At 30.5% G+C, this 25273-nt stretch overlaps 1 protein-coding gene across 1 annotated transcript; it reads left to right on the top strand.

Annotated features, from left to right (window-relative positions):
- The first annotated feature begins 389 nt into the window (after positions 1-389).
- Positions 390-24569, top strand: LOC120424903 (ornithine decarboxylase antizyme). Its single transcript, XM_039589193.2, is given in 4 exon segments — positions 390-883; positions 4395-4530; positions 4532-4780; positions 23441-24569. Coding segments are annotated over 4 exon segments (756 nt in total). The 5' UTR covers positions 390-803; the 3' UTR covers positions 23732-24569.
- The last annotated feature ends 704 nt before the right edge of the window (positions 24570-25273 follow it).

Below are 25273 nucleotides of genomic sequence, written 5' to 3'. Positions count from 1 at the left end.
TGTTTTCCCTTTCGAACACAAAATTCATCAAAATTCAAATTCCATTTAAATACAATTTTGTTGATTTTAATGCGTTTTGAACTTTTCAATGAAATCAATACATTTTCTTTAACAAATATCTTTTTAGAAACTGGATAAGTTCCTCCATTTTTTCTAAGATAACAGTAATTCGAAAAAAATACAGGACACTCTTTATAATTTTTTTTTTCTTTTAAATTGTGATAAAAAAGCAATTGAAAACCAGACCCAACTGACCCCCAAACCCCGAACCGATTGTCTGCGCGGCGGCTCTTCGGCTTTGGCTGCTCGGCAAGCTGTATAAGATTCTGTTCCCGCGATTGTTTGCTGCGCCTCGCGCTCTCGTCAGTCGGATTTCATCCGCGAAAATGTACACGCTCCGGATAGTGGACGTATTCTCGTAGTCTGCTCGCGCTCGATACACGCCAGATCCTTTTGCACAAAAGCAACAATACTAGTACAAGCTTGCGAAAAAAAAGTGGGAAAATAAAAAAATAAATCTCATCAGAACACCTGACCGAGTGCGTAAATAACACAAAACAACAAGGCAGTTAAAGTGTTTGCAAGTTAATTGGACAGGATATAATTTGCAAAAAGCTATTTTGGGAGTGAGAAGTGAAACATAAAGAAAGTTCAAAAAGAGTAATAAAAAATCAACAAAACGAATCAAAAGTGATTAAGAGAGCATTTATAACTGAGTGAAAGTCAAGTGTAAGAATAAAGTGATTTCAAAGAAAGGAATACAAAAAGTAAATCTTCCGATCGACGACAAAGGGCAATACTAAATGATGAAGTTTGTGGCCACCGAAATGATTAATATCGTCAGTATAATGGAACCGGCTAGTGAGGAGGAGGAGGCGGGAAGGTTAGTCACGGTCCAGCTGAGACCGCGAATAACTTGCCATAATATTGATATACGAGTTGATGTTGCTTACTTGCTAACTTTTCAGTGCAGCACTTGAAAGTTTCTCGTCATTGATAAAAAAAAGTCAAGAAGCAAACAAAATTTGGTCCCACAACTCAAAGAACCTTTTCAGCAGGTGTGTCTTTCCCCGAGCTTGAAAATTTAGAACCGCGTTGCGAAGCAAAGATTTGAATGCCACACGGGTTTTGGCAGAAACAAACAGGAAGGACTTTAAATTAGTTCAGCTTTATTCAAGGTTGATCAAACGTTAACGTCCGGAATGAGAATAGTTTACCTGGTTTGTTTTTGTGTAATGAGATCTTTGGCGCAGGGGATAGTAATAATATAATTCTATTATCTAATGTTCCTAAGAAACCTTTAGAAATATTTAAAATTGAAAAATTGGGGGTTGGTGGGGGTATTAACATTTGAATGAAAAAAATAGTTTTAAAATGCATTTTACACCTGCCCAATTGTTTTGCAATCAAAATATGTAAGTATTGACCTTTTTCAGAACTGTACAACGAAATTTTACAAAAAACACTATATTTTTGATCGATCCTTAAATATTAATTTAAGGTAGAAAAATGCATTTCTATAATGATTTGTTTTTTTTTTTTTATTGGACCAATTTTTTGAAGGGTGGGATGACATTAACTTTGAAAAATATTTGTAACGACTTTATTAATATTAAAAAAAATACATTGGCATGACTGATATAATGCGATACTTTTTGTTAAAAAAAACAATGGAAATTAGGCTTGACATTTGAAACTGTTATTTTATGTTGTTTTTTGAATAACCCAAAAGAACGAATCTAATCGCAGAGAAATGCATTTTTTTATTTCTACTAATTGCGCTTAAAATTCTAGAAAAAAATTTGAAGTTTCTTGAGAAAAAAATCCCGCGCATTGTTCGGGCCAAGTTAGGGACGGCAAAAAAATTGCGACAGCCTTTAAAAATTTATAAATAACATCGGGATATTTTTAACGTTGTCTTTTTGCCGGGTTCATGAACAAAATCAATTTCCTACATCAATCTTAATGAAACTGGTTGCAAAAGATGGAGAAAACTTTTTCGTTTGAAAACACGTATTGGATCACTTGAAATTTAGTTGCTTTAACGATTTAGATTTAACGATTTTTATTGAAAGACTTTTTTGCAAAATTATTCTAATTACTATCGTTTTCCTATCTTTGTTTTACTGCCCCTGATCGCATAAATGTCCCATATGCATTTTCATCGATTTCGATTTATTAATGCAGTTTGGTTCAAAATCGTGTGCTCTTTCAAAAGAGCCTATAACATCAAGTACTTTGTTCTAGAAATCAGGAGGAAATCCATTATTTTCGCGAAAACTTAACACGTATGTATGGGACAAACTTCAAATGCGTTTTTCTCAGCATGCTGTTTTTGCATATGGGACATTTATGCGAACATGGGCAGTTTACTAATCCCCAAAAATAACGAAAAAAGAAAAAAAATGTTGACTGATTTTGACGTTTGAGTGCTTTTTAATTCGAATATGTTCGAATTATCGAGCTTTCACTGTAGCTGGAAATCGCACATTGCTGACTCAGCAATGCGTTTTTTTTTTTCACAAAAAGTGTAATCGTAGTCGAACTGCAAAAATCTTATGAAAAAGTGCGAAAACGAACTCAACAAAGTGCGATTTACAGTCACAGTGTTCGAATTAGTGGACATTCGAATTAACAAATCCGCTCTGTAGTTGACAGCTTAATTTTAAAGTTATCGCAGTTTTAGTTTAAATGTAATAATGATTTTTCTGGTTTCTGAATTTCACCGTTTTACGCGCAAAGGCGCGTTGAAAGGTCCAGTTTTTATTTTCAAAAATCATATCTCGGAAACCTGTAAATGAAACTTCACCATTTTTTGATATTTGATGTAATCGCCTGAAGAATCCGATAAAAATATTTTCACACATAAACTCTTTAATCCCGAGACTTCCAAAACCGCATTTCAAATTTTCATATGACCTTTTCAAATATAATGCCAGATTTTTTAATTTCCGAACTATTTTTCTATTAAAGACCAGATAATCATCTTTCAGTTGCGTCTAAAACAGCTAAAATCGGTTGAAAAAGCGCGGAGTTATGATATTTGGAAAAATGTGTTTTTGTCGAAAATCGACGAAAATTGCCATTTTTCGGACCACCCTAACACGGCGTAGTTCACCCAAAGGTCCAAACAAAAAAATACGGGTATAAGGAACCCGCAGAAAAATTTTGAGCCGGATCGGACAACATTTTTTGAATCATGCTGTTTGCGTGGGGAATTGCTGTACCGAGAAATTAAAAGTGAGAATGTGTGCGGGCAACATGGAGTTAAACTTTTTGAAAAGCCTTGGTAAACTTCACCGCAACTCCCGCAACTGCACAGAAAGTTTAACTCCATGTTGCGATTTGACAGCTCTATGGAAATCTTTGTTGAATTTTCCTCAGTGTTGTGTTCGTGTTTGAATTTCATACTATGAAAGCAAAAAGGAAGTACTAGATTGAGGGGTGAAAGTCTCGGCTGACTCAAAATCTGCGCAAGGACTTTCAAGGACATCAGCTGATTTTCAAAGTTTTTCACAACGGATTTCTAAATGTAGTTTGTGTGTGGCCAAAACGGTGTTTTCCGCGCTCCCCTTTTCCACCATGTCCTGTGAGTCGCCCCGTTGCCGACTTTGCCTGAACCGGCACAACGACCCGGACTCTGCGCTGGACGAGAATCTGTGCCGGCAGCTGTCGAATGTGTGCCAGCTCGAGATCCAGCTCGTTCCCGGCCTTCCGGATACGTTGTGCAATTGTTGCAAGGCGGATCTGGCCGCATGTGTTGAGTTCCGACAGCGATGCCAGAAAGCAGATCGTGCGTTGCGTCAACAATCGCCGCAGCTATTTGCGGGCGCTTCGCACGGAGAACCGAACGCGGTGGTCACGGTTGGGGCTACTCCGTCACTCCCGGAATGTCAACAGTTGCTACCGATCGCGGAACAACGGTGCGCGGCCGTGGTGCAGAGTGTGAGCTTGGAGAGTCTGGACCTGGCCAACGATACGATCGTCGGGGAGTTTCTCAATCACCCTGGGGCTAGTCTCCCGAGGCAAGCATCGGCGCCGGCGCCGGACGACAGTCTCCGGAGTGAGCTGACGGAAACGGAGGACGCCACGCACCTTAGTCGGCCGCAGGGTCAAAGGGTATTGTTTGGGAGATCGCAAAGTTCGCGGGATTTAAGCGGGGTAATTAAGATCGAGGCTCGGTTCGTGGTGCAACGGAGAGGAGCCGAACCCGTGGAAGCGGTGGCCCGGCAAAGGCGGCGGCTTGTATAGAATAATCTTCCTTTAATTTGAACTAGTCTAAGAATATGCATTAAGCGAGATACACTAACCAATAGTAATTTTAAGTATGATATTCATGAACAATAGTTTAGTATTTTAGCTAACCATCGTTCTTTCCTTTCTTCTCTTTCCAGTGAGCCAATGAGTAGTAGTAATCGTGCCAGTAAACGCACGATTTCGTCGTCGTCGTCGTCCTCCTCTTCCTCCTCCTCGTCGGCGGGCTTCGACTCCTACTGTGTTTCGTTGGCTGTAGGACCGCTGTGGTGGTCCTGATGTCCCAACACCCAGAACCGACCACGATAGGGCGTCTCCCTTGAAAGAATACAATCGCAAGACATCTATAGATTCGACCACCACCGCTTCGTCTGAGTATACCGATCTTGATTTCACCGAGTCGACCGTAGATTACATGAACCAGCATGAGGCCGCCGTCATCCAGGAGGTGCTGTCCCAGCCGACGCCCACCCAGGTCACGCTGAAGCTGTTCGTGACCGCGCAGAAGTTCAGCTCCTGGGAGACGGTGAGTTGGAATTTTTACCCAAAGAAACCCCAAAATATGATCCAAAAATTCGAATATAAAATTTGGTTTGCGCTTTTTCTAGTTATTTGAATTTTTACATTGCAACTTTTTACCTCTTTTTTTTATTTCTCTAAAATAAAATGTTTGTTTTTAGGGCTCTAAAAGTGCAGAACATCATTTTGCTCTAAAGCTTTATCCTGAAACTCTACGTTTAAAAAACTGATTTTTGAGGGTTTGCTCTCATGGTATTGATGAATTTAGTCGTAGAAATCGTAGATTGCATGATCAAATTTTAAGGCTTCATCCATAAAGTACGTCAAGCAAAAATCAGCCAAAATTTACCCCCCCCCCCCTTTGTCACGCTTTTCTTATACTTATAACATGCAATGTCACACTAGCTCAGACCCCCCCCCCTCCACCCCCCTAGAGCGTGACACACTTTATGGATGACGCCTAATGTCTTCTACAACATTAAATTTTCCAAACAATTTTAATAAAAATTTATTTTTTTAAAAACCCTTAACGTGAACCAACCTTACTTTTTTTTCGTAAAACCAACTTTACTTTCAACTAAGCCAAAATAAGTTTCCTTTTCCAATTTCAAAAAACTCTTTTAAAGACACCCAAGCTCTAAAACTTCACCATTTTTCGTAACAAAAACAGAGCTGTTGTGTTTTATTTTGTCTAGTTTTTGACATTTTTTGCTCGAAAATTGTCGCGTTTCGATCGGTTACCCACTCTAATGTTAGGGGGGCTGCGGGCGAGAATCGGGCATCACCAGTGCCAGTTAAGACGCTTAGTCTAGACACAATCCTTAAAAAAATGTATATTTGTTCTGCACACACACACCAACATATTTGCTCTTTGCCGCTCTCACGCACACAGTCCCATTTCGTAACGCGACCAGCAACTGTCAAAAATTTTCATTTACACGTGTTGAGTGCATCACCAGATTCAACAACAAAAGCTCGCGAACGTTCCGGGACGCGTTCCGAAGTTCCCCCAGTCGCGTTTCCCCGGTTTCCTCGAACCAGAAGTCGTCCACCCAACGATAAAAGAACCCGGGCCCGCGGGGTTTGTAACAAGTCCGGCGCCGAAGACCCGATCCGATCGAAATTCCAGCGGCTAACGCCGCGAAAAAGCAATCAGTCAACCAGTTTGATTTTCCGGGAACCCCGTGCCCGGAACCATCGTAGATGACGTGATCACACATCTTGAACGGTAAGATCCCCACAAAATCACAAATCGACCACCACCTAACCTCACTTTCCCCGCGTCTCTCCCACAGCAACGACTTCTACCTGATTTCCAAGAACGTCCGCCAGGGAACCGTTTCGCCCACCTCATACAACTGGACGCGGACAAGCTGCAACAGTACTCGTTGCCCGTGTTGTCGGAATGAAGCAACAATCGGAAACTGAAGGGGGGGCAGACCGGCAAGAAAATTCAGTTAAGAAAAAGCCACGGCTGGGGAGCTCAATTCCGTCTCGCGGGAAGCGGGTTATGCCGGTGAAAAAGACGTCGCTGACGTTTGCCATTTTCGGCACCATGAACCGGATTGGGGTGCAGAAGATTTGGGGGAGGACCGGAGAAGCAGCAGCTGAGGCGATGGTGAGTTACAGATTTTCATAAGTTAAACCCTAGATTACTGACTATTTCACTTTTTTCAGCAAAACGTCAACCGCAACCCGCTGTCAAACGTCTCCCGACGACAATGACCGCACCGAGGAACCCGCAAACGTGAAACCCCTCATCATTTCGTCCTCAATACCGCGTCCGCCCAACAAAGTGAATCTACTCTTCAAGTGTGTCATTCAATTCGACGTCCCAGACCGTACCAAGCTGCCCAACGTGACCCTAGGGTTCTCCTCCCTGGGGGCGTCCTCGCCGTGGCGAGTTCAAAACGAAAACGTTCTGCCGCGAACGTTCTATTTTCCCGATCGAAGGACCTGCTGCCATGGTTTGAGAGAGACGTCATCATTCGGGACCAAAATGTGCGGCCAAAGTCGCCGGTTGTGGAGCAGCCGGTTTCGCCGGCCAAGCGACAACCTTCAAGTACTAGTTTGACCGGAACGATACTGCGGTGCCGAATTCCTAGCAACATCCTCCATCAGCACCAGTTGTTCCAGAGATTCTGCACAGCGGGGTTCAGTGTGTGGTTCCCGTTCCTTCCTAACTGGGCTCTCGAATAACCCAAATCCGGTCATCAACAGTCAAGTGAAACAAAAAAATAACAAAAGCTACACAGTATGAAAGTAAAAAAACAGAAATTTATGAATACATAAACACAAAAAAGAAGGGAAAACATAAAATCTAAAACCACAAAAGAAAATATAAAAATACACAACTACAATACAAAACACATAACAAAAATAAAAAAACGCAAAGAACACATAAAAAATCTAAAACGAATACAAATACGAAAACACAAAATACTAACATACAAAAATTCAGAATACAAAAATACGAGAATTACTAAACTAAACAAATACAAAAAAAACCGTAGATACACAAACTAGATTTTACAATTTTTTTTCATAATTTACCTAATTTAACTAAATTAATTTAAACTGATCTTAACTCAACAAAATTTAACTGAATTTTATAAAATTTAACTTAATTAAGCTTAATTTATCTAAATTGAACTTGATTCATCTAAATTTATCTGAATTTTATCTAATTTAACTAAATTGAACTTAATTCATATTTTTTTTTTAAATATATCCAAATTGAACTTCATTCATCAAAATTTTACTAAATTTAACTTTGTTGGACTTAATTCAACTGAATTTTACAAAATTTTACTAAATTTAGCTAAATTATACAAAATGAAACTTAATTCAATTTTCAAATTGAACTTGATTCAACCAAATTTAACTTTATACAACAAAAATAAACATAACTCAGCGAAATTTAACTGAATTTTACTAAATTCAAATGAATTGTACTTATTTTGTTTAATTTAACTAAATTTAAATATTTTAAGTTAATTAAATTTACATAATTTAACTAAATTTACATAATTCAACTAAATCTACACAATTTAACTAAATTTAACTTAATTTAAATAAACTAAACAAAATTCAAATAATTTCAACTTAATTTACTTAATTGAAATATATTTTTTTAAATATATCGATATTGAACTTAATTTGTCTAAATTTATCTAAATTTAACTTTATTGAACTTAATTCAGCAAAATTATATTAAATATTTATTAATTTAATTTAACTAAATTTATCTAAACAGAACTTAATTCGACTAAATTTAACTAAATTGAACTTAATTCAACTAAATTTAGTTATATTTAGTTAAACTTAGTTATATTTAGTTAAACTTAGTTGAATTTAGTTAAATTTATTTAGATTTAGTAAAAATTAGTTAAGTACAGTTGTATTTAGTAAGATTTATTTAAATTTAGTAAGATTTATTTAAATTTAGTTAGATTTAGTCAAATTTAGTAAAATTTAGGTTGATTTGATTAAATTTTGTTGAATTTAGTTATATTTAGTCAAAATAAGTAAAAACTAGTTAGATTATTAATATAACTTAATAAACCTAATTTAGCTTACTTTCACTTAGTAAAACTGAATTTGACTCAATAATTACTGAATTAAAACAAATGTTGATCAATTAAGCTAAATTCAAATTAATTTTGTTGAAAAAACTTTATTATATTCTACTAAATTTAACTAAATTTAAATAAATTTAACTTAATTTAACTATATTAATTTCACTGCATTCAACAAAAATTTAACTAAATTGAACTCAGTTTAAATAAATATAATTAAATTTAACTAAGTGTATCTAAATATAACTCAATTGAACTAAATTTATCTTAATTTAACTAATTTTAACTTAATTTAGCCAAAATTAACAAAATTCGAATAAATTGAAATAAATTATGCGAAGTTTTACGAAACTTAATTGAAATTTACTTAATCTAACTAAATTTTACTTATTTTGGCTAAATGTAACTGAATTCAACTAAATTTAATTAAACCTTGCTAAATTTAACTAAGTTTAACTAAACCTAACTAAATTTCACTAAATCTAACTAATTTCAACTGAATTTATCTAAATTCAACTAAATTTAACTAAGTTTAACTAAATATAACTCAATTGAACTTAACTTAACTAAATTTTACTAAATTTAACTAAATTAAAATAAGTTTAGTGAAATTTTACGTAACTTAAATAAATTTTACTTATTTTTACTAAATGTAATTAAAATCAACTAAATTCAATTAAATCCACATGAATTTAACTAAACTTTAAGTAAATTTTACTAAATCTAACTAAAATCAACTAAATTTTACTAATTTTAATTAAATCTTACTAAATTTAAACTAAATTTGACTTACATTTATTTTAACTAAATATTACTCAATTTAACTTAAAAAACTGATTTTAACTTAATGTAACTTAATTTAACCAAAGTTAACTAAATTGAAATAAATTAAGTGAAAATTTACGACACTTTATTAAATTTGTCTTGATCTTACTAATTTTTAATTTTTTCGACTAAATGTAACTAAATTCAACTAAATATAATAAAATCTAACTAAATTTTACTAAATCTAACTAAATCTTACTAAATTCGACTTAATTTTACTAAATTCAATTAAATTAAACTAAATTCAACTAAATATAACTAAATTTACCTAAATTCAACTAAATTTAACTAAATTTAACTCAATTTAACTCAATTCAACTAAATTTTACTTAATTTTACTAAAAACCAAAATTTAACTAAACTGAACTATTGAACTAAATTTAATTATATTTTACTGAATTTAACTAAAATTAACTAAATTTGACATAATTTAACTATGTTTATTTATATTTAAATAAATCAAACTTAATTTAACTAAATTTAACAATTTACTTTAATTCAACTTATCTAAAATTATCTAAATTTAACCAAAATTAACAAAACTTAGCTAAAATTAACAGAATTTAACTAAATTTAACTGATTTAAATTAAATTTAACTGAATTAAACTAAATTTTACTACATTTGACTAATTTTAAACGAAACTTAACTAAATTTTAATAAATTTAATTATTTTTTTTCTAAATTTTACTTAATTTAACTTATTTTAACTCAATTTTTCTTAAATTAACTAAATTCATCTGAATTTATATAACTCTATTTATCTTCATTTAACTTTATTTAGCTCTATTTAACTTAATTTATCTAAATTAAACTTGATTTAACTTGAGTTAACTTAATTCAACTAAATTTAACTAAATTATTCTTAATGTAACTAATTTTAAATAAATTTAAATAAGTTTAACTAAATTTAATCAAATTTAACTAGATTTTAATTAATTTACATCAATTTAACTCAATTCAACTTAATTAAATTAAATTTAACTAAAATATACTAAATTCAACTGTATTTAACTACACTAAACTAAACTTGACATTTAACTTAATTAATCTAAATTTACCTTAATTTAACAAAATTTACCTAAATTCAACTAAATTTTAATAATTACTACTAATTTAAAGTTATTTAAACTATTTTGGTTAGTTTAGTAAAATAATTTTATCAAATTCAGTTATTTAAACCAATAGGACCATTTTAAATTAAGTTAAACATATTAATTCAACTTTTATTTATATAGGCTAGTTTTAAATAGGTTAAGTGGCTTTTATTGTAATTTTAGAAACTCTTTGAATAAACTTTTTGATCTGTTTTGTTTTTTTGTCACCCTATTTGTATTGATCACCCTAACCGCTCTAAACTGAATCCGGAAATACTAAAGAAGAAGAAGCACCCCCAAAATGCGCCCCGTTTTGCCATCGTTTTTTGCCCGTTATCGTGGTCAAATTGTGCCCAGAAGCGTGCCACAGACGGGCGTAACAGCTCGGCCAAAATGCGTAACGCCCGCCTAAATGTTGCATTCTGGCACGCAATGGGCCACAACGAGGGGAAAAAGCGTGCTGAAAATCGGGCCCGCTTTCAGGCAAAACGTCCCCGCTTTTTGGCCGTTTTCCGCCCATTTTTCTATGTGGGTAGAAGAGATTTTTCTTTTTTACGGATGCCCACATAGAAAAATGGGCGGAAAACGGCCAGAAAGCGGGGACGTTTTGCCTGAAAGCGGGCCCGATTTTCAGCACGCTTTTTCCCCTCGTTGTGGCCCATTTCGTGCCAGAATGCAACATTTAGGCGGGCGTTACGCATTTTGGCCGAGCTGTTACGCCCGTCTGTGGCACGCTTCTGGGCACATTTTGACCACGATAACGGGCAAAAAAGCGATGGCGGAACGGGGCGCATTTTGGGGGGTGCTTCTTCTTCTTCTTTAGTATTTCCGGATCCAGTTTAGAGCGGTTAGGGTGATCAATACAATTAGGGTGACAAAAAAACAAAACAGATTAAAATGTTTATTCAAAGAGTTTCTAAAATTACAATAAAAGCCACTTAACCTATTTAAAACTAGCCTATATAAATAAAAGTTGAATTAATATGTTCAACTTAATTTAAAATGGTCCTATTGGTTTAAATAACTGAATTTGATAAAATTATTTTACTAAACTAACCAAAATAGTTTAAATAACTTTAAATTAGTAGTAATTATTAAAGTTTAGTTGAATTTAGGTAAATTTTGTTAAATTAAGGTTAATTTAGAATAATTGAGTAAAATGTCAAGTTTAGTTTAATTTAGTTAATTAAGTTAAATAAATTTAAATTAAGTTAAATCAAGTTAATTTAAGTTAAATGAAGTTAAATTAAGTTGAAGAAATTCAGATGAATTCATATATAAGTAAAAATAAGTTAAATTTAGTAAAATTTAGAAAAAAAATATATTTATTAAAATTTAGTTTTGTTTCGTTTAAAATTTGTTAAATATAGAAAAATTTAGTAAAATTTATTAAAATTTAGTAAAATTTAGTACAATTTAGTAAAATTTAGTACAATTTAGTAAAATTTCGTAAAAATTAGTAAAATTTTCTGAAATTTAGTAAAATTTAGTAAAATTTAGTAAAATTTATTAAAATTTAGTGAAATTTAGTAAAATTTAGTAAAATTTAGTAAAATTTAGTAAAATTTAGTAAAATGTAGTTGAATTAAGAAAAAATTAGTAAGATTTAGTAAAATTTAGTTAAATTTAGTAAAATTTAGCATAATTAAGCAAAGTTTAGTAAAATTTATTAAAATTTAGCATAATTTAGCAAAATTTAGTAAAATTTAGCAAAATTTATTAAAATTTAGTAAAATTTAGTAAAATTTAGAAAAATTTAGTACAATTTAGAAAAATTTAGTAAAATTTAGAAAAAAATAGTAAAATTTGGTAAAATTTAGTTAATCTAGTAAAATTTTATAAATATAAGTTAAATTAAGTTTAATTTAGTTACGTTTAGTAAAAGTTAGTAACATTTAGTAAAATTTAGTAAAATTGAGCAGACTTTATTTAAATTTAGTTAAATTTATCATTTTTTTTTAATTTAGTTAAATTTAGCAAACTTTAGACAAATTTAGTTAAATTTAGTTAAATATAGTTAAATTTAGTTAAATTTAGTTAAATTTAGTTTAATTTAGTTTAATTTAGTTTAATTTAGTTTAATTTAGTTTAATTTAGTGAAATTTAGTTAAATTTAGTTAAGTTAAGTTAAATTTAATAAAATCTAGTTAAATTTAGTTAAATTTAGTCAAGTTTAGTAAAATTTAGTTAAGTTTAGTTAAATTAAGTTAAATTAGGTTAAATTTATTAAAATTTAGTTCAATTTAGTCAAGTTTAGTAAAATTTAGTAAAATTTAGTAAAATTTAGTAAAATTTAGTAAAATTCAGTAAAATTCAGTAAAATTTAGTAAAATTTAGTAAAATTAAGAAAAATTTAGTAAAATTTGGTAAATTTAAGTAAAATTTAGTAAAATTTAGTAGAATTTAGCAAAATTTAGTAAAATTTAGTAGAATTTAGCAAAATTTAGTAAAATTTAGTTAAATGTAGAAAAATTTAGTAATATTTAGTAAAATTTGGTAAAATTTAGGTAATATAGTAAAATTTAATAAATATTAGTAAGATTAAGTTAAATTTAGTAACGTTTACTAAAAGTTAGTAACATTTTGTAAAATTTAGTAAAATTGAGCAGACTTTACTAAAATTTAGTTAAATTTATTAAAATTTTGTTAAATTTAGTTTAATTTAGCAAACTTTAGATAAATTTAGTTAAATTTAGTTTAATAAAGTTAAATTTAGTTAAATTTAGTTAAATTTAGTTAAATTTAGTTAAATTAAGTTAAATTTTGTGAAATTTAGTTAAATTTAGTTAACTTTAGTTAAATTTTATGAAATTTAGTTAAATTTAGTTAAATTTAGAAAAATTTAGCAAAATTTAGAAAAAAATGGTAAAATTTTATAAATTTAGTTAATCTAGTAAAATTTAATAAATATAAGTTAAATTTAGTTACGTTTAGTAAAAGTAAGTAACATTTAGTAAAATTTAGTAAAATTGAGCAGACTTTACTTAAATTAAGTTAAATTTATTAAAATTTTGTCAAATTTAGCAAACTTTAGATACATTTAGTTAAATTTAGTTAAATATAGTTAAATTTAGTTAAATTTAGTAAAATTTAGTAAAATTTAGTTAAATTTTGAAAAAAATTAGTAAAATTTAGTAAAATTTGGTAAAATTTGGTAAAATTTGGTAAAATTTTGTAAATCTAGTAAAATTTTGTAAAGTTTAGTAAAATTTAGTAAAATTTGTAAAATTTAGTGAAATTTAGCTAAATTAAGTTAAATTTAGTTCAATAGTTCAGTTTAGTTAAATTTTGGTAGATTAAATTAAATTGATTTGAGTTAAGATCAGTTGAAATAAGTTTAATTCAGTTAAACTAAGATAAATTCTATTATATTTAGTAAAATTTGGTTCAATTCAGTTGAATTCAGTAAAATTTAGTTAAATAAAATAAAACTAAGTTAAATTTAGTTACAATAAGTTAAATTCAGCAAAATGTAGTTAAATAAAATTAAACAAAGTAAATTTAAGTTAAATTAAGTGAAATCTAGTAAAATTTAGTTAAACTTAGTTAATATCAGTTACATTTAGTTTAATTTATTAATATTTAGTTTATTTCAGTTAAATTTTGTTATATTTATTAAGAATCAGTTGACTTACAATTTAGTAAGAATCAGTTGACTTTAAATTTAGTGAAATTCAGATAAACTAAGTTAAATTTAGATAAATTAAATTAAATTTCACTAAATTAAAATAAATAAAGTTAAATTGGGTTTGCTAAGTAAAGTTGAATAAAGTGAATTTAGTTAAATTAAGTTAAATTAAGATATGATTTTAAGATTGACTTTAAATTAAGTTAAATTCAGTTAAACTTAGTTAAATTTAGATAAATTAAGTTAAATATCACCAAATTAAATTAAATAAAGTTAAATTGGGTTTGCTTAGTATAGTTAAATATAGTGAATTTAGTTAAATGAAAATATATTCAAATAAATTATGTTAAATTAAGGTAAGATTGAGTTAAATAAAGTTAAATAAACTTAAATAAGCTTAAAAATAGTAATATACAGTTAAATAAAAATAAATAAAGTAAAATTGTGTTAAATATTGCTAAATTTAGTAAAATTTTGGTAAACTGAGGTAAATTAAGTTAATTTAAGTTAAATTAGTTTATATTAAGTTGAATAAATTATTTCGGTAACATTTACTTGAATCCAGCTAAATAAAGTTAAATTTATTTTAAATTAGAAAAATTAAAAAGCCAAATTTCACGAAATTTAGTAAAATTTGATAGAAAATTGTTGAATTTAGCGAAATGTAGATGAATTTAGTAAAATTTCCTTTAATCTGTAAAATGAAGTTACATTTAGTTATATTAAGTAAATTTTCGTTAAGTTAAGTTAAATGTAGTGAAATTGAGTTGAATTTAGTAAAATTAAAAAAAAATTTAGTGAAATTAAGTGAAATTTAAATTTATTTTAGTTGAATTTAACTTTAAATTAAGTATAATTAAGTTTAATAAAGTTAAGTAAAATTTATCTTTATTTGAGTAAAAATGAGTAAAATTGAGTAAAATTATGTTCAGTTTTGTCAATTTGATTTCATTTATGTAAAATTTATTGAAATTTAGTAAAAAAAATAGTAACAAATAATTTAATTTATATCAAGTTTGAAAAAAATGTTAATTTTTGTAAAATTAAGTAAAATTGATGTCAATTTCGTTATTTGTTTTGATTTAGTTCATTTTTTTAATAAGTTAAATAAATTTCAATTTTGTTTAATATAGTTTACTTTAGTTAGAGTTAGTTAAATTTAGAAATTAATGATTAAATTTGTTTACAATTGCTTTTATTTCAGTTAAATTTAGTTATATTTTGTAAAATTTGTAAAATATAGAAATATTAAGTTAATTTTAGTAAAATTTTACTAAATTTTAATAAATTTTATTAAATTTAACTAAATTTTATAAAAATTAACTGAATTTAACTACTTTTGACTCATTGTAACTAAGTTTTACTCATTGTAACTAAATTGAACTTAGTGTAAATAACTGTAACGAAATAAAAAAAAACACGTTTTGCAAAATTAAATGACATTTCACTATAAATTGAAATCAAAATAAATTAAAATCAATTTAACTAAATATGAATCAATTTAACTACGTTTTAATCATTTAAACTAATTTTAAATCAAATAAACTAATTTTAAATAAATAAAACTAATTTTAGATCAATTAAACTGAATCTTATTAAGCATAAATCAATTTACTTCTACAAAATTTCACATATATTTTACTAAAATTAACTACATTCAACTGAAATAAAATCAATTGTGCAAAATTTTAATCATTAATTTCTAAATTTAACTAACTCTAACAAAAGTTAACTTAAATTGAAATAAACTAAACTAAATAAAAATTTAACTAAATTCAAACAAATAACTAAATTTGAATCAATTGGCTACATTGACATCAAATTAACAAAATTTAACATAATTTTACTTCATTTTACTTCATTTAGATAAGTTTAGCCCAATTTAACTTTACTCAACTTAATTTTACTAAATTCAACTTAATTTTACCTAATTTAACTGATTATAGCCAAATTCAACTAAATTTTACATAAATGAACTAAATTTCGCCAAATTTAAAACTAAATTTAATTTAATTTCATTAAATTTAACTTAATTTCACTAAACTTAACTTCATTTTACTTTATATAACTAAATTTAACTAAGTTTTGCAGATTTTACTAAATTTAACAATTTTTTTTCTTAATTCAGCAACATTTTACTAAATTTAACCATTTTAATTAAATTGAACTAAATTTAGTAGATTTCAGCTATTTGTTTTTTTCTAAATTTAACTAAATTTTACATATTTAGCTGAATTTAGCTTTAGTTTACTAAATTATACTACTTTTTACCTAGTTTAACTTACGTGAACTAAATTGAACCTAGTTTATTTTTTTTTAATTTTTACTAAATTTTACCTAATTAAACTTAATATACTTGTTTCTACTTATTTTTTTCTTTGTTTATTTAAATTTTACTCAATTTAACAAATTCAAACTAAATTTAACTTAATTTACATAAATTTAACTAAATTTTACTCAATTAAACTTATTTCAACTAAATTTAAGTTAATTTAACTTAATATAAGTTAACTCAATTTTATTTACCTAAATTTAACTAAATTTACCTTAATTTTACTATTTTTTTTTAATTTAAATTAACTTAACTTCATTTTACCTAGTTTAACTTTTTTTAACTTCAACTAAATTTCACTTAATTTACCTAAATTTAACTTAATATAACATAATCAAACTAATTTTTACTTAATTTTGCAGAATTTAACTTAAATTATATTAATTAATCAAAATTTAACAAAATTTTAAATTTTGTAAAATTCAGTTGAATTTTGAAAATTTTGTTTAATTTGGTAAAATAATGTTTAAATTTGTAAAATTAATTTAAACTTAGTTAATTTTGTTAACATTTAGTTAATTTGATTTAAATTTAGTTACTTTTATTCAAATTTTGTTAAATGTAGTTAAATTTAGTTAAATCTGGTTCAATTTAGTAACATTAAGTATAATTTAGTTAAATTTTGTAATATTTCAAATTGATATAAATTTAGTAAAATTTAAAAAAAAAACTGTTCGATTGAATATAATATAATTAAATTTATTAAAAATTATCAAAATTTCGTTGAGCTGCTTTAAATTTACTTGAATTAGATTTAGATTTAGTTAAATTGATTTTTAATTTAGTTAAATTTATTCAGATTTAGTTGAATTGATTAAAATATTTTTAATTTGTTTGAATTTAGTTATTTCTAGTTAAATTTATTTAAATTTAATTCAATTATGTCAACTTTAGATTAAATTAAGTAAAATAATTTAAAATGATTACCTGAAAAAGTTTCAGTTTGTTAATTTTCGTAAATTATTGTAAGAATTACTCAAAATTGCTAAAGTTAAAGAAATTTACTTAATTTTTTTAGTAACATTAATCAGTTAAATTATCAAAATTTTGGTAATTTGTTTATGTTCAATTAAAATTTAGTTAAGTTTAGTTGAAATTTCTTAACAAATGGTTTCCTGTTTTGATGCTGTAAAAAAAATGATGTTGTTATTTTTAATTTTTGAATTTTTGAACTTCTGTAATTTTTTTATTTTTGTTGATTTTCTATGTTTTTTATATTTTTTATTGCAATCGAGAATATTAAATTAATAATTGTTTAGTGTTTTTGTTTAATTGTATATTCGTATCTGTATTTTTTTGTTTTTTATTGTATTTTTGAATCGATGTATTTATATAATTGGGAATTTCTACATCATTAAAAAAATATTTAGTAATGATGGAAACTTTATGTCGTAAAAGAAATACTGAGGGAACGAAACACAGTAAAGAATCGATAAAAAAAATGTTGTGGGGGGACATTCAAATAAAAAAAAAAAACATTGAACTTTGAATAGTAAAATAAAAGCTACTTTCCTGCAGATGAAGCAGAACAAAACGGGTGCGAGATGTCAATTCTATCTCGGAAGAAGAAATGGGACAAAATGCGGAACACTCTAGCAAACCAACGCTGGTCAGTTGAGGTTCCCGCTGACGGTACTCATGCCGAAGTGACCTCGGCCGGACCCGGCGGCGTGACGTCCCTAAAGTTGTGAGTGGTTGCATCTGCTGCCTCGAGTTGGTCAGCTCGGTTGCGGTTGATCCGACGGGGAACAATTAGTTGGCCACCGACGGCTGCAGTGGCGGCGCAGAAAACTGTTTCCCTCCGGCGGCCGTTTGGCTCAGCGCCAACAAACTGCGCTGGATGTTGGGGCAGGCGGACGGGATAAACTGCTGCACGGCCGGGTTGGCGGCGGCCGGTTCGACGGCCTACTTGTACAACATCATGCGCAGCAGCTCGTTCTGCATGATGCTCTGGGTGTGAATCTAAAACTCTTGCGGGGTCGGAATATGCGGCTGGTGTTGCTTTGTGCTGCTGGTTCTGGGCCAGGAGTTAGTTGCCTGTTCGATTTCGGGCCACCATGACGACCAGCACCAGTTGGAACGGCGGAACCAATCACTGGAGCACGGTCCGGATTGGGCGGTGCCGCTAACGATCCTCAAAAATCGAGTCAACGTTCTCCAAGTTGACTCCGTTCCGCTGGCCCAACCTCCGGCGGCCATCCACTTCCGCGGCCATCCACTCCGGCTCCTCCTCGATGACCGTGTCCTGGAGGCGGTAGTAGTGATGGTGATGGTGGAATGAAAATGAAAGATAAAAACTTACCTTTAATCTGCCGACCAAAACACACCAGAACAACTTTTTTTTTCTAGCCAACTGAAAAGTTCAAACGAAAAAGTTTGACAGTTCGCGCGTTATGAAAAAAGAGAGAGTGTGCGTTTTGGCATGCACGAAGTTTATTGGTGTGCGTGTGCAAACATAAAATCAACATTTTCGCGGATTGAGTCTTGGATAGAGGGTCTGAACTGGCACTGGGGATGCCCGATTTTCGCCCGCAGCCCCCCTAAAGTTAGAGTGGGTGACGAAGAACTGCGGCGAGAGTGTAATTCTGCGATGTCGCAGATTAATGGAGCACTCGCAGTCGAGCAGTTTTTGACAGTTCGCTCCATAAGAAATACATTGTAGAAAACATACAGTGAGTCAAATATTTGTCCGTACCCCCCCGTACGGGAAATGTTTGTGATATATAAGTACATAAAATTCGACTAAAGTGCCATGTTTTATACATCAATCGACGCGGCAGAATGTCCTCTTTAAGACACTGTCATTGGATTTGCAAAAAACTTTTTCTTGAAAAATACAAAAATTGTTTACTGAAAAAAGTCAAAAAAAGAGGTCAAATAATTGTCCGTACCCCTAGTAAAAGTACAAAATCTGATCGATTTAAGTGAATTCATTTATGAAATGTTGTTTCAGTGTCAAATACTAGTACCTTTAGCCAGTTTGTGACAACTTTGAACTTCTGATAAGTTTGTTTAGTTAATTTATATTAAAAATTGGATTAAATTTAGTTTTTTAAAGTAAAACTTGTCAAAACATTAGTTTATAAACAACTATTTTTATAAAATTGCTATTTTGTGTTGTAAGAGTCTCTATTGAACAAGTTTCAACAATATTTGTTCAAAATATACATTGTTTTCATCTTTTTTATTGACATTTTTCGACCAAAAATACTGTTTCGGAACAATACCGTTAAACAATCCGGATTGTCCCGGAACCGGTTCAACCCCTCGGAGGGAAATTTTGTGGTGATCAGATAGAGGACAAAAAAACCCACCTCTTGCAATTTGAAGCATCCAATTTCGTCCACTACAGCCCGATTACGATTCCCTAGTCTGAAATTTGAAATTTTCAAATTCCCCAAGCAAAACATTCTGACCCAGAACGGTACAGAAATTCTCAGCACGGAAAGTGAAAATTTCAAATTTCAGACTAGGGACTCGTAATCGGGCTGTAGTGGACGAAATTGGATGCTTCAAATTGCAAGAGGTGGGTTTTTTTGTCCTCTATCTGATCACCACAAAATTTCCCTCCGAGGGGTTGAACCGGTTCCGGGACAATCCGGATTGTTTAACGGTATTGTTCCGAAACAGTATTTTTGGTCGAAAAATGTCAATAAAAAAGATGAAAACAATGTATATTTTGAACAAATATTGTTGAAACTTGTTCAATAGAGACTCTTACAACACAAAATAGCAATTTTATAAAAATAGTTGTTTATAAACTAATGTTTTGATAAGTTTTACTTTAAAAAACTAAATTTAATCCAATTTTTAATATAAATTAACTAAACAAACTTATCAGAAGTTCAAAGTTGTCACAAACTGGCTAAAGGTACTAGTATTTGACACTGAAACAACATTTCATAAATGAATTCACTTAAATCGATCAGATTTTGTACTTTTACTAGGGGGTACGGACAATTATTTGACCTCTTTTTTTAACTTTTTTCAGTAAACAATTTTTGTATTTTTCAAGAAAAAGTTTTTTGCAAATCCAATGACAATGTCTTAAAGAGGACATTTTGCCGCGTCGATTGATGTATAAAACATGGCACTTTAGTCGAATTTTATGTACTTTTATATAACAAACATTTCCCGTACGGGGGGGTACGGACAAATATTTGACTCACTGTAACTTAATCCACCTTTAGGTGGTTGGTGCCTTCCTCTCATTTATGAATGATTACAATCCCCTAAAGTGTCCACATGGTTTATGGATCTCCCCTAACGTGATCGCAGCACCTAAGAGGTCCTAATAAAAATAAGTGACGAGTAAAAAAACAAGACTTCCTACAGACTTTTTGTCAAGATAATACAGACACCGCCTTTCAGGAAAATGGCATCCCTCTACAAGGCTTTATTCGTGGCGATCAGACGGGAACATTTGAGGTTATGTAAATTCAGACCATTTTTTAAACTGCTTGTAATTTTAGATAGGTAAGTCAGATCTTGAAAATTCTTAATACACAAGAAAGGTCTTATCATATGCTTTCTAAAAATATATAACATGTGAGGCTTTCATGAAAAAACCATCCTTTTTACCAAAATTTTAATTTAATATGAAACATTTTTTTTGACGTAGCTTTTTAAATACATGATAAAACCGCATGAATTTAAATAGCAACTTATGGAACTTTAAGACCGATCGATTAAAACCATTCCGGCCAAAATCGGTTGAGCCTGTGACGAGATATTCCAGTGACATTGATTTGGTACACATGTCTACATACAGCCAAACACACAGACATTTGCTCAGCTGGTGATTCTGAGTCGATATGTACAAATGAAGGTAGGTCTAGGAGGTCTAACTAAAAAGTTCGTTTTTCGAGTGATTTTATAGCCTTTCCTCAGTAAGGTGAGGAAGGCAAAAAGCAAAAACTGCTCGAAAGAAAGTGCTCCATTCCCTGGCTGATTTTGGAATCCTGCAGCTCTTCCTGATCCAGCGAAAAAACATCGCTAATTCTAGCGAAGCTGATCCAACACACAGAAAGGATTTTCACTAAACCAGGTTTTCAAATGGAATCAAACAATAAAGACAGCTTCTGGATGGATACAACCGCATCGACTCGATAAACAACTTCCATTCATAATTCTAGATAAAATTTTCAAAAGGTCCTATCAGCATAGGAAACCCATGACGGATAGGTTATTTTGAAAATTTAGTCTAAAATTATAAAAAGTACGATCTCGCCTTCAACTTTCTGAAAGTTTCTTGACTTCAACCCCAGATCTACTTTTGGCGAACAGTAAATTGGTTCCACTTTGACAGTTCAAAATTTAGGCCGTTTTGCGAACCACTATTCAGCACCCAGCTAAATATTATTATCATTGCAGAATACAGCATTTTAGATTGTTTTCACTTAATGAAGCACCTCATTCGAGTGGTAGAAATGACAGTTCGCCCATAAGGAATACATTGTAGAATTCTGATAAGGAATACAAATTTTGAACAAATGTCTGTGCGTGTGTATGTCTGTAAGTAGGTGCACCGCAAAAAAATGCACACGATTTTCTCCGGACTGGCTGTACCGATTTGGACCATTTTGGTCTCATTCGATCCGTCTTGGGGTCCTACAAGCCCCTATTTAATATTATGAAGTTTGGAAAAGTACTTCAAAAGTTATGCTAAAAAACGAATTGGGCTAAACTTCGGAAGATTGTAAAAAGGGTGTTCAAAAGACCTTTCGAACGAGCCCAAAACGCTTAAGATCTGACAACCATATCAAAATTATAACCACTTAAGTGTCATTTATACACTTTTTCGAGGCCGGATCTCAAATATTTTGATGAAAACGTTGTCCGGATCTACCATGCGACCTATTTTTGGTAGAGACCCTAAATAGGGAGACTGGTCTAAGCTTGCTAAATCGATCTGGCAACGTATGTTTTGTGCTTGGCAACACTGATAAGTTTTGCTGGGGGTAAAAGCAAATGCTCGTTTGGATACGTCAAACTCGTGTCTGTTTGGGTACGTCAAATTCACTTCGACCAGTCTCCCTATTTAGGATTTCTAATTTTTGGATGGTTAATCAAGAGATCTTTCCAAAGAGTTCAAAATATTGAATGTCTGACAACCCTATAGTTATAAGTACTTTAGTGTTTTTGTTACACTTTGTTTTGGCCGGATCTCAGATATTTTGATAAAGTAAATGTTAATCAAACACTTTTTTTGAGGTAGAGTATTCACTTTATGAATGTGAGGAAGGCACCAACCACCTAAAGGTGGATTAAGTAACGTTTTGTGTTTATAGAGTTACACTCGATAATGACATTTGAGAAGGGCGTAATTTAAATATTGCTGCATCTCGAATCCGTTGCATCGTATCAAAAAGTGGTCAAAGACAAACTTGTAGGAAATTTGACGGGCTTTCCGAAAAAATACACTGAAAGAAAAAAAACACTCCACTTTAATGAGATTTTTTGATTTTTAAGTTTGAGCCCAGGTTTTTTTTTGTTCAAATTTTTTGTGAAAATAGCCTAAGATGTTACAAAAAGAAGGATGGAGCAACTCACCTAAAAAAGTACAAAAATCATATACTGAAACTATTTTTTTTTAAGAAGTGCTCAAAACGTCAAAATTTTCAAAAGCCGGCTGGAATTGCTCTAAAAAAAACTCGTACTATTTATTGTAAAATATTTCAAATACATTGTTTGACGATTATTTCTGTATTTTTAATCAAATAGGGTGCTTTTAGACTTTTTGAATTTTTGAGTTTTTGTACCACAGATCGGAAAAAGACATAACAATAGAGGAAAAATAATATTTCTATAATTTCATTGACATTGACAGCTTAACTGTAATTATGTATACAGCATTTTGTAATACCTTTTGCTTCAAAATTTTGAAAATTGGGCATGAACTTTTCAATACAAAGCAACACCGATTTGCAAAAACGTAGAAAATTACCTCGAATTAGTTTTTTTAAGAGAATTTATTTTTTGTGTACAACTTTCCTAATAAAATTGGTATGCCCAACAACTAATTTCCCATATAGTGAAAACTATTTGTAGAATATTTCACTAATGGGAAATTAATTTGTTAGGGACACTGATTTTTTAGGGTTGCCTAATGGACACTTTTTGCAGAAGTCTCGAAGTTTTTTTATAAATAGTGAATTATTTAGAAAAGAGGCCTTCATTAATATTTTTCTCCTCCCAATTTGTTACAGATCTTCAGCCCGCTCGACAACATGCTGTACGTGAACCTGCCGTCGACGATGTCGCACGAGGCCTCGAAGCACTCGTTCATCTCGCTGCTGGAGTTCGCCGAGGAGAAGCTCGAGTGCGACGGCGTCATCCTGTGCATCCGCAAGGACCGCCTGGACCGCCCGAACCTGGTGCGCACGTTCTCCTTCGTCGGCTTCCAGCCGGTCAGCCCCAAGTCCCCGCTGACGCCGCCCCACATCGAGGAGCAGCAGAAGGGCGAGTACCTCTTCATGGTCTACAACATCGAGGAATAAAAGAAATCAGAAATCAAAAATCACTCTCAGACGGAGGCGTGTGGGTGCGTTTCGTCGATCAAAATTAAGTCTCCTGCCAGTGGTCTCGCCACTTCCAGAACGTCTCAGTGGCATTTAAACCTGTTTAGTGACATGCGGAGAAGAGAGGGGGGGAGTGCGCGGCCACTGGCCAGAGTAAGGACACGTCGGGACGCCGAGCTTCGATTGGTGGCAGATCGTCGCATCCCAAATCGGTGCGCCCGATGAATCTGTTTTGATCGCGACGCATTAGCAAATGCCATCCCAAACAACGACTTCAGCGAATATTTTCACCGTGTAATGCAACTACATAAACTAAGATCATCGTGTAAAGTTGAAGAAGTAAGGAAATGAGAAGAGCTAAGAACATCTCTCTTTTCACAAAAGATTACAATACCAATAACAGCATTGAAAACATACATACATACATACAGATACAGATACAGAAAACACTAACAGTACATAAGCTATCTTGTAAGTGACAACAACATATAATGCGTAATCCTAATATTCAACGGTCGAACACTTGCGATTTTCAATTATTTCAAGTGAAATGCTTCTATCATCAAATAAATTAGAAAATCCAACAAAAAAAATTAAAAATGTTTTAAAAATCACAGCAAAAAAAATAACAAAATGTAGAAAAATCTTTTTTATAAAAAATGTAACGTTTTTTACAGAAGAGAACAAAAAAAAGAAGATACAAACATATTAACTAACTATCTATAATAGAAGAAATCGAGTAAGGAGGAACAAAGAACTTTCCCCTGAGCAAAAGCAACAACAACAACAAATTGAATTGAACTAGCAAACAGCTAAGTGCATCTCCAGCGCTGGGTGCAAACATCGAAGCAAAGCTAATTTGCACCCGACGTCAACCCCATCGCGGTACCTGTCTCGGTAGCAAATTTGCTCTCAGTTCTTCGGGATTTCACTTTGCTACCCGGTAATCAGTCTGTTTGCTACCGCTTCAAATGGAATTATGCACGGAAAAATCGAATCAAGCACGGAAAAAAAATTAAAAAATTTCAAAAATTTAAAAAATTTCAAAAATTTCAAAAATTTCAAAAATTTCAAAAATTTCAAAAATTTCAAAAATTTCAAAAATTTCAAAAGTTTCAAAAATTTCAAAAATTTCAAAAATTTCAAAAATTTCAAAAATTTCAAAAATTTCAAAAATTTCAAAAATTTCAAAAATTTCAAAAATTTCAAAAATTTCAAAAATTTCAAAAATTTCAAAAATTTCAAAAATTTCAAAAATTTCAAAAATTTCAAAAATTTCAAAAATTTCAAAAATTTCAAAAATTTCAAAAATTTCAAAAATTTCAAAAATTTCAAAAATTTCAAAAATTTCAAAAATTTCAAAAATTTCAAAAATTTCAAAAATTTCAAAAATTTCAAAAATTTCAAAAATTTCAAAAATTTCACAAATTTCAAAAATTTCAAAAATTTCAAAAATTTCAAAAATTCCAAAAATTTCAAATATTTCAAATATTTCAAAAAATTTAAAAAATTTAAAAATTT

The sequence above is a fragment of the Culex pipiens genome, chromosome 2 (genome assembly GCF_016801865.2).
Source record: "Culex pipiens pallens isolate TS chromosome 2, TS_CPP_V2, whole genome shotgun sequence".
NCBI lineage: Eukaryota > Metazoa > Arthropoda > Insecta > Diptera > Culicidae > Culex > Culex pipiens.
The sequence above is the reverse complement of the archived record's forward strand: the minus strand, read 5'-3'. Positions and strand labels throughout refer to the sequence as shown.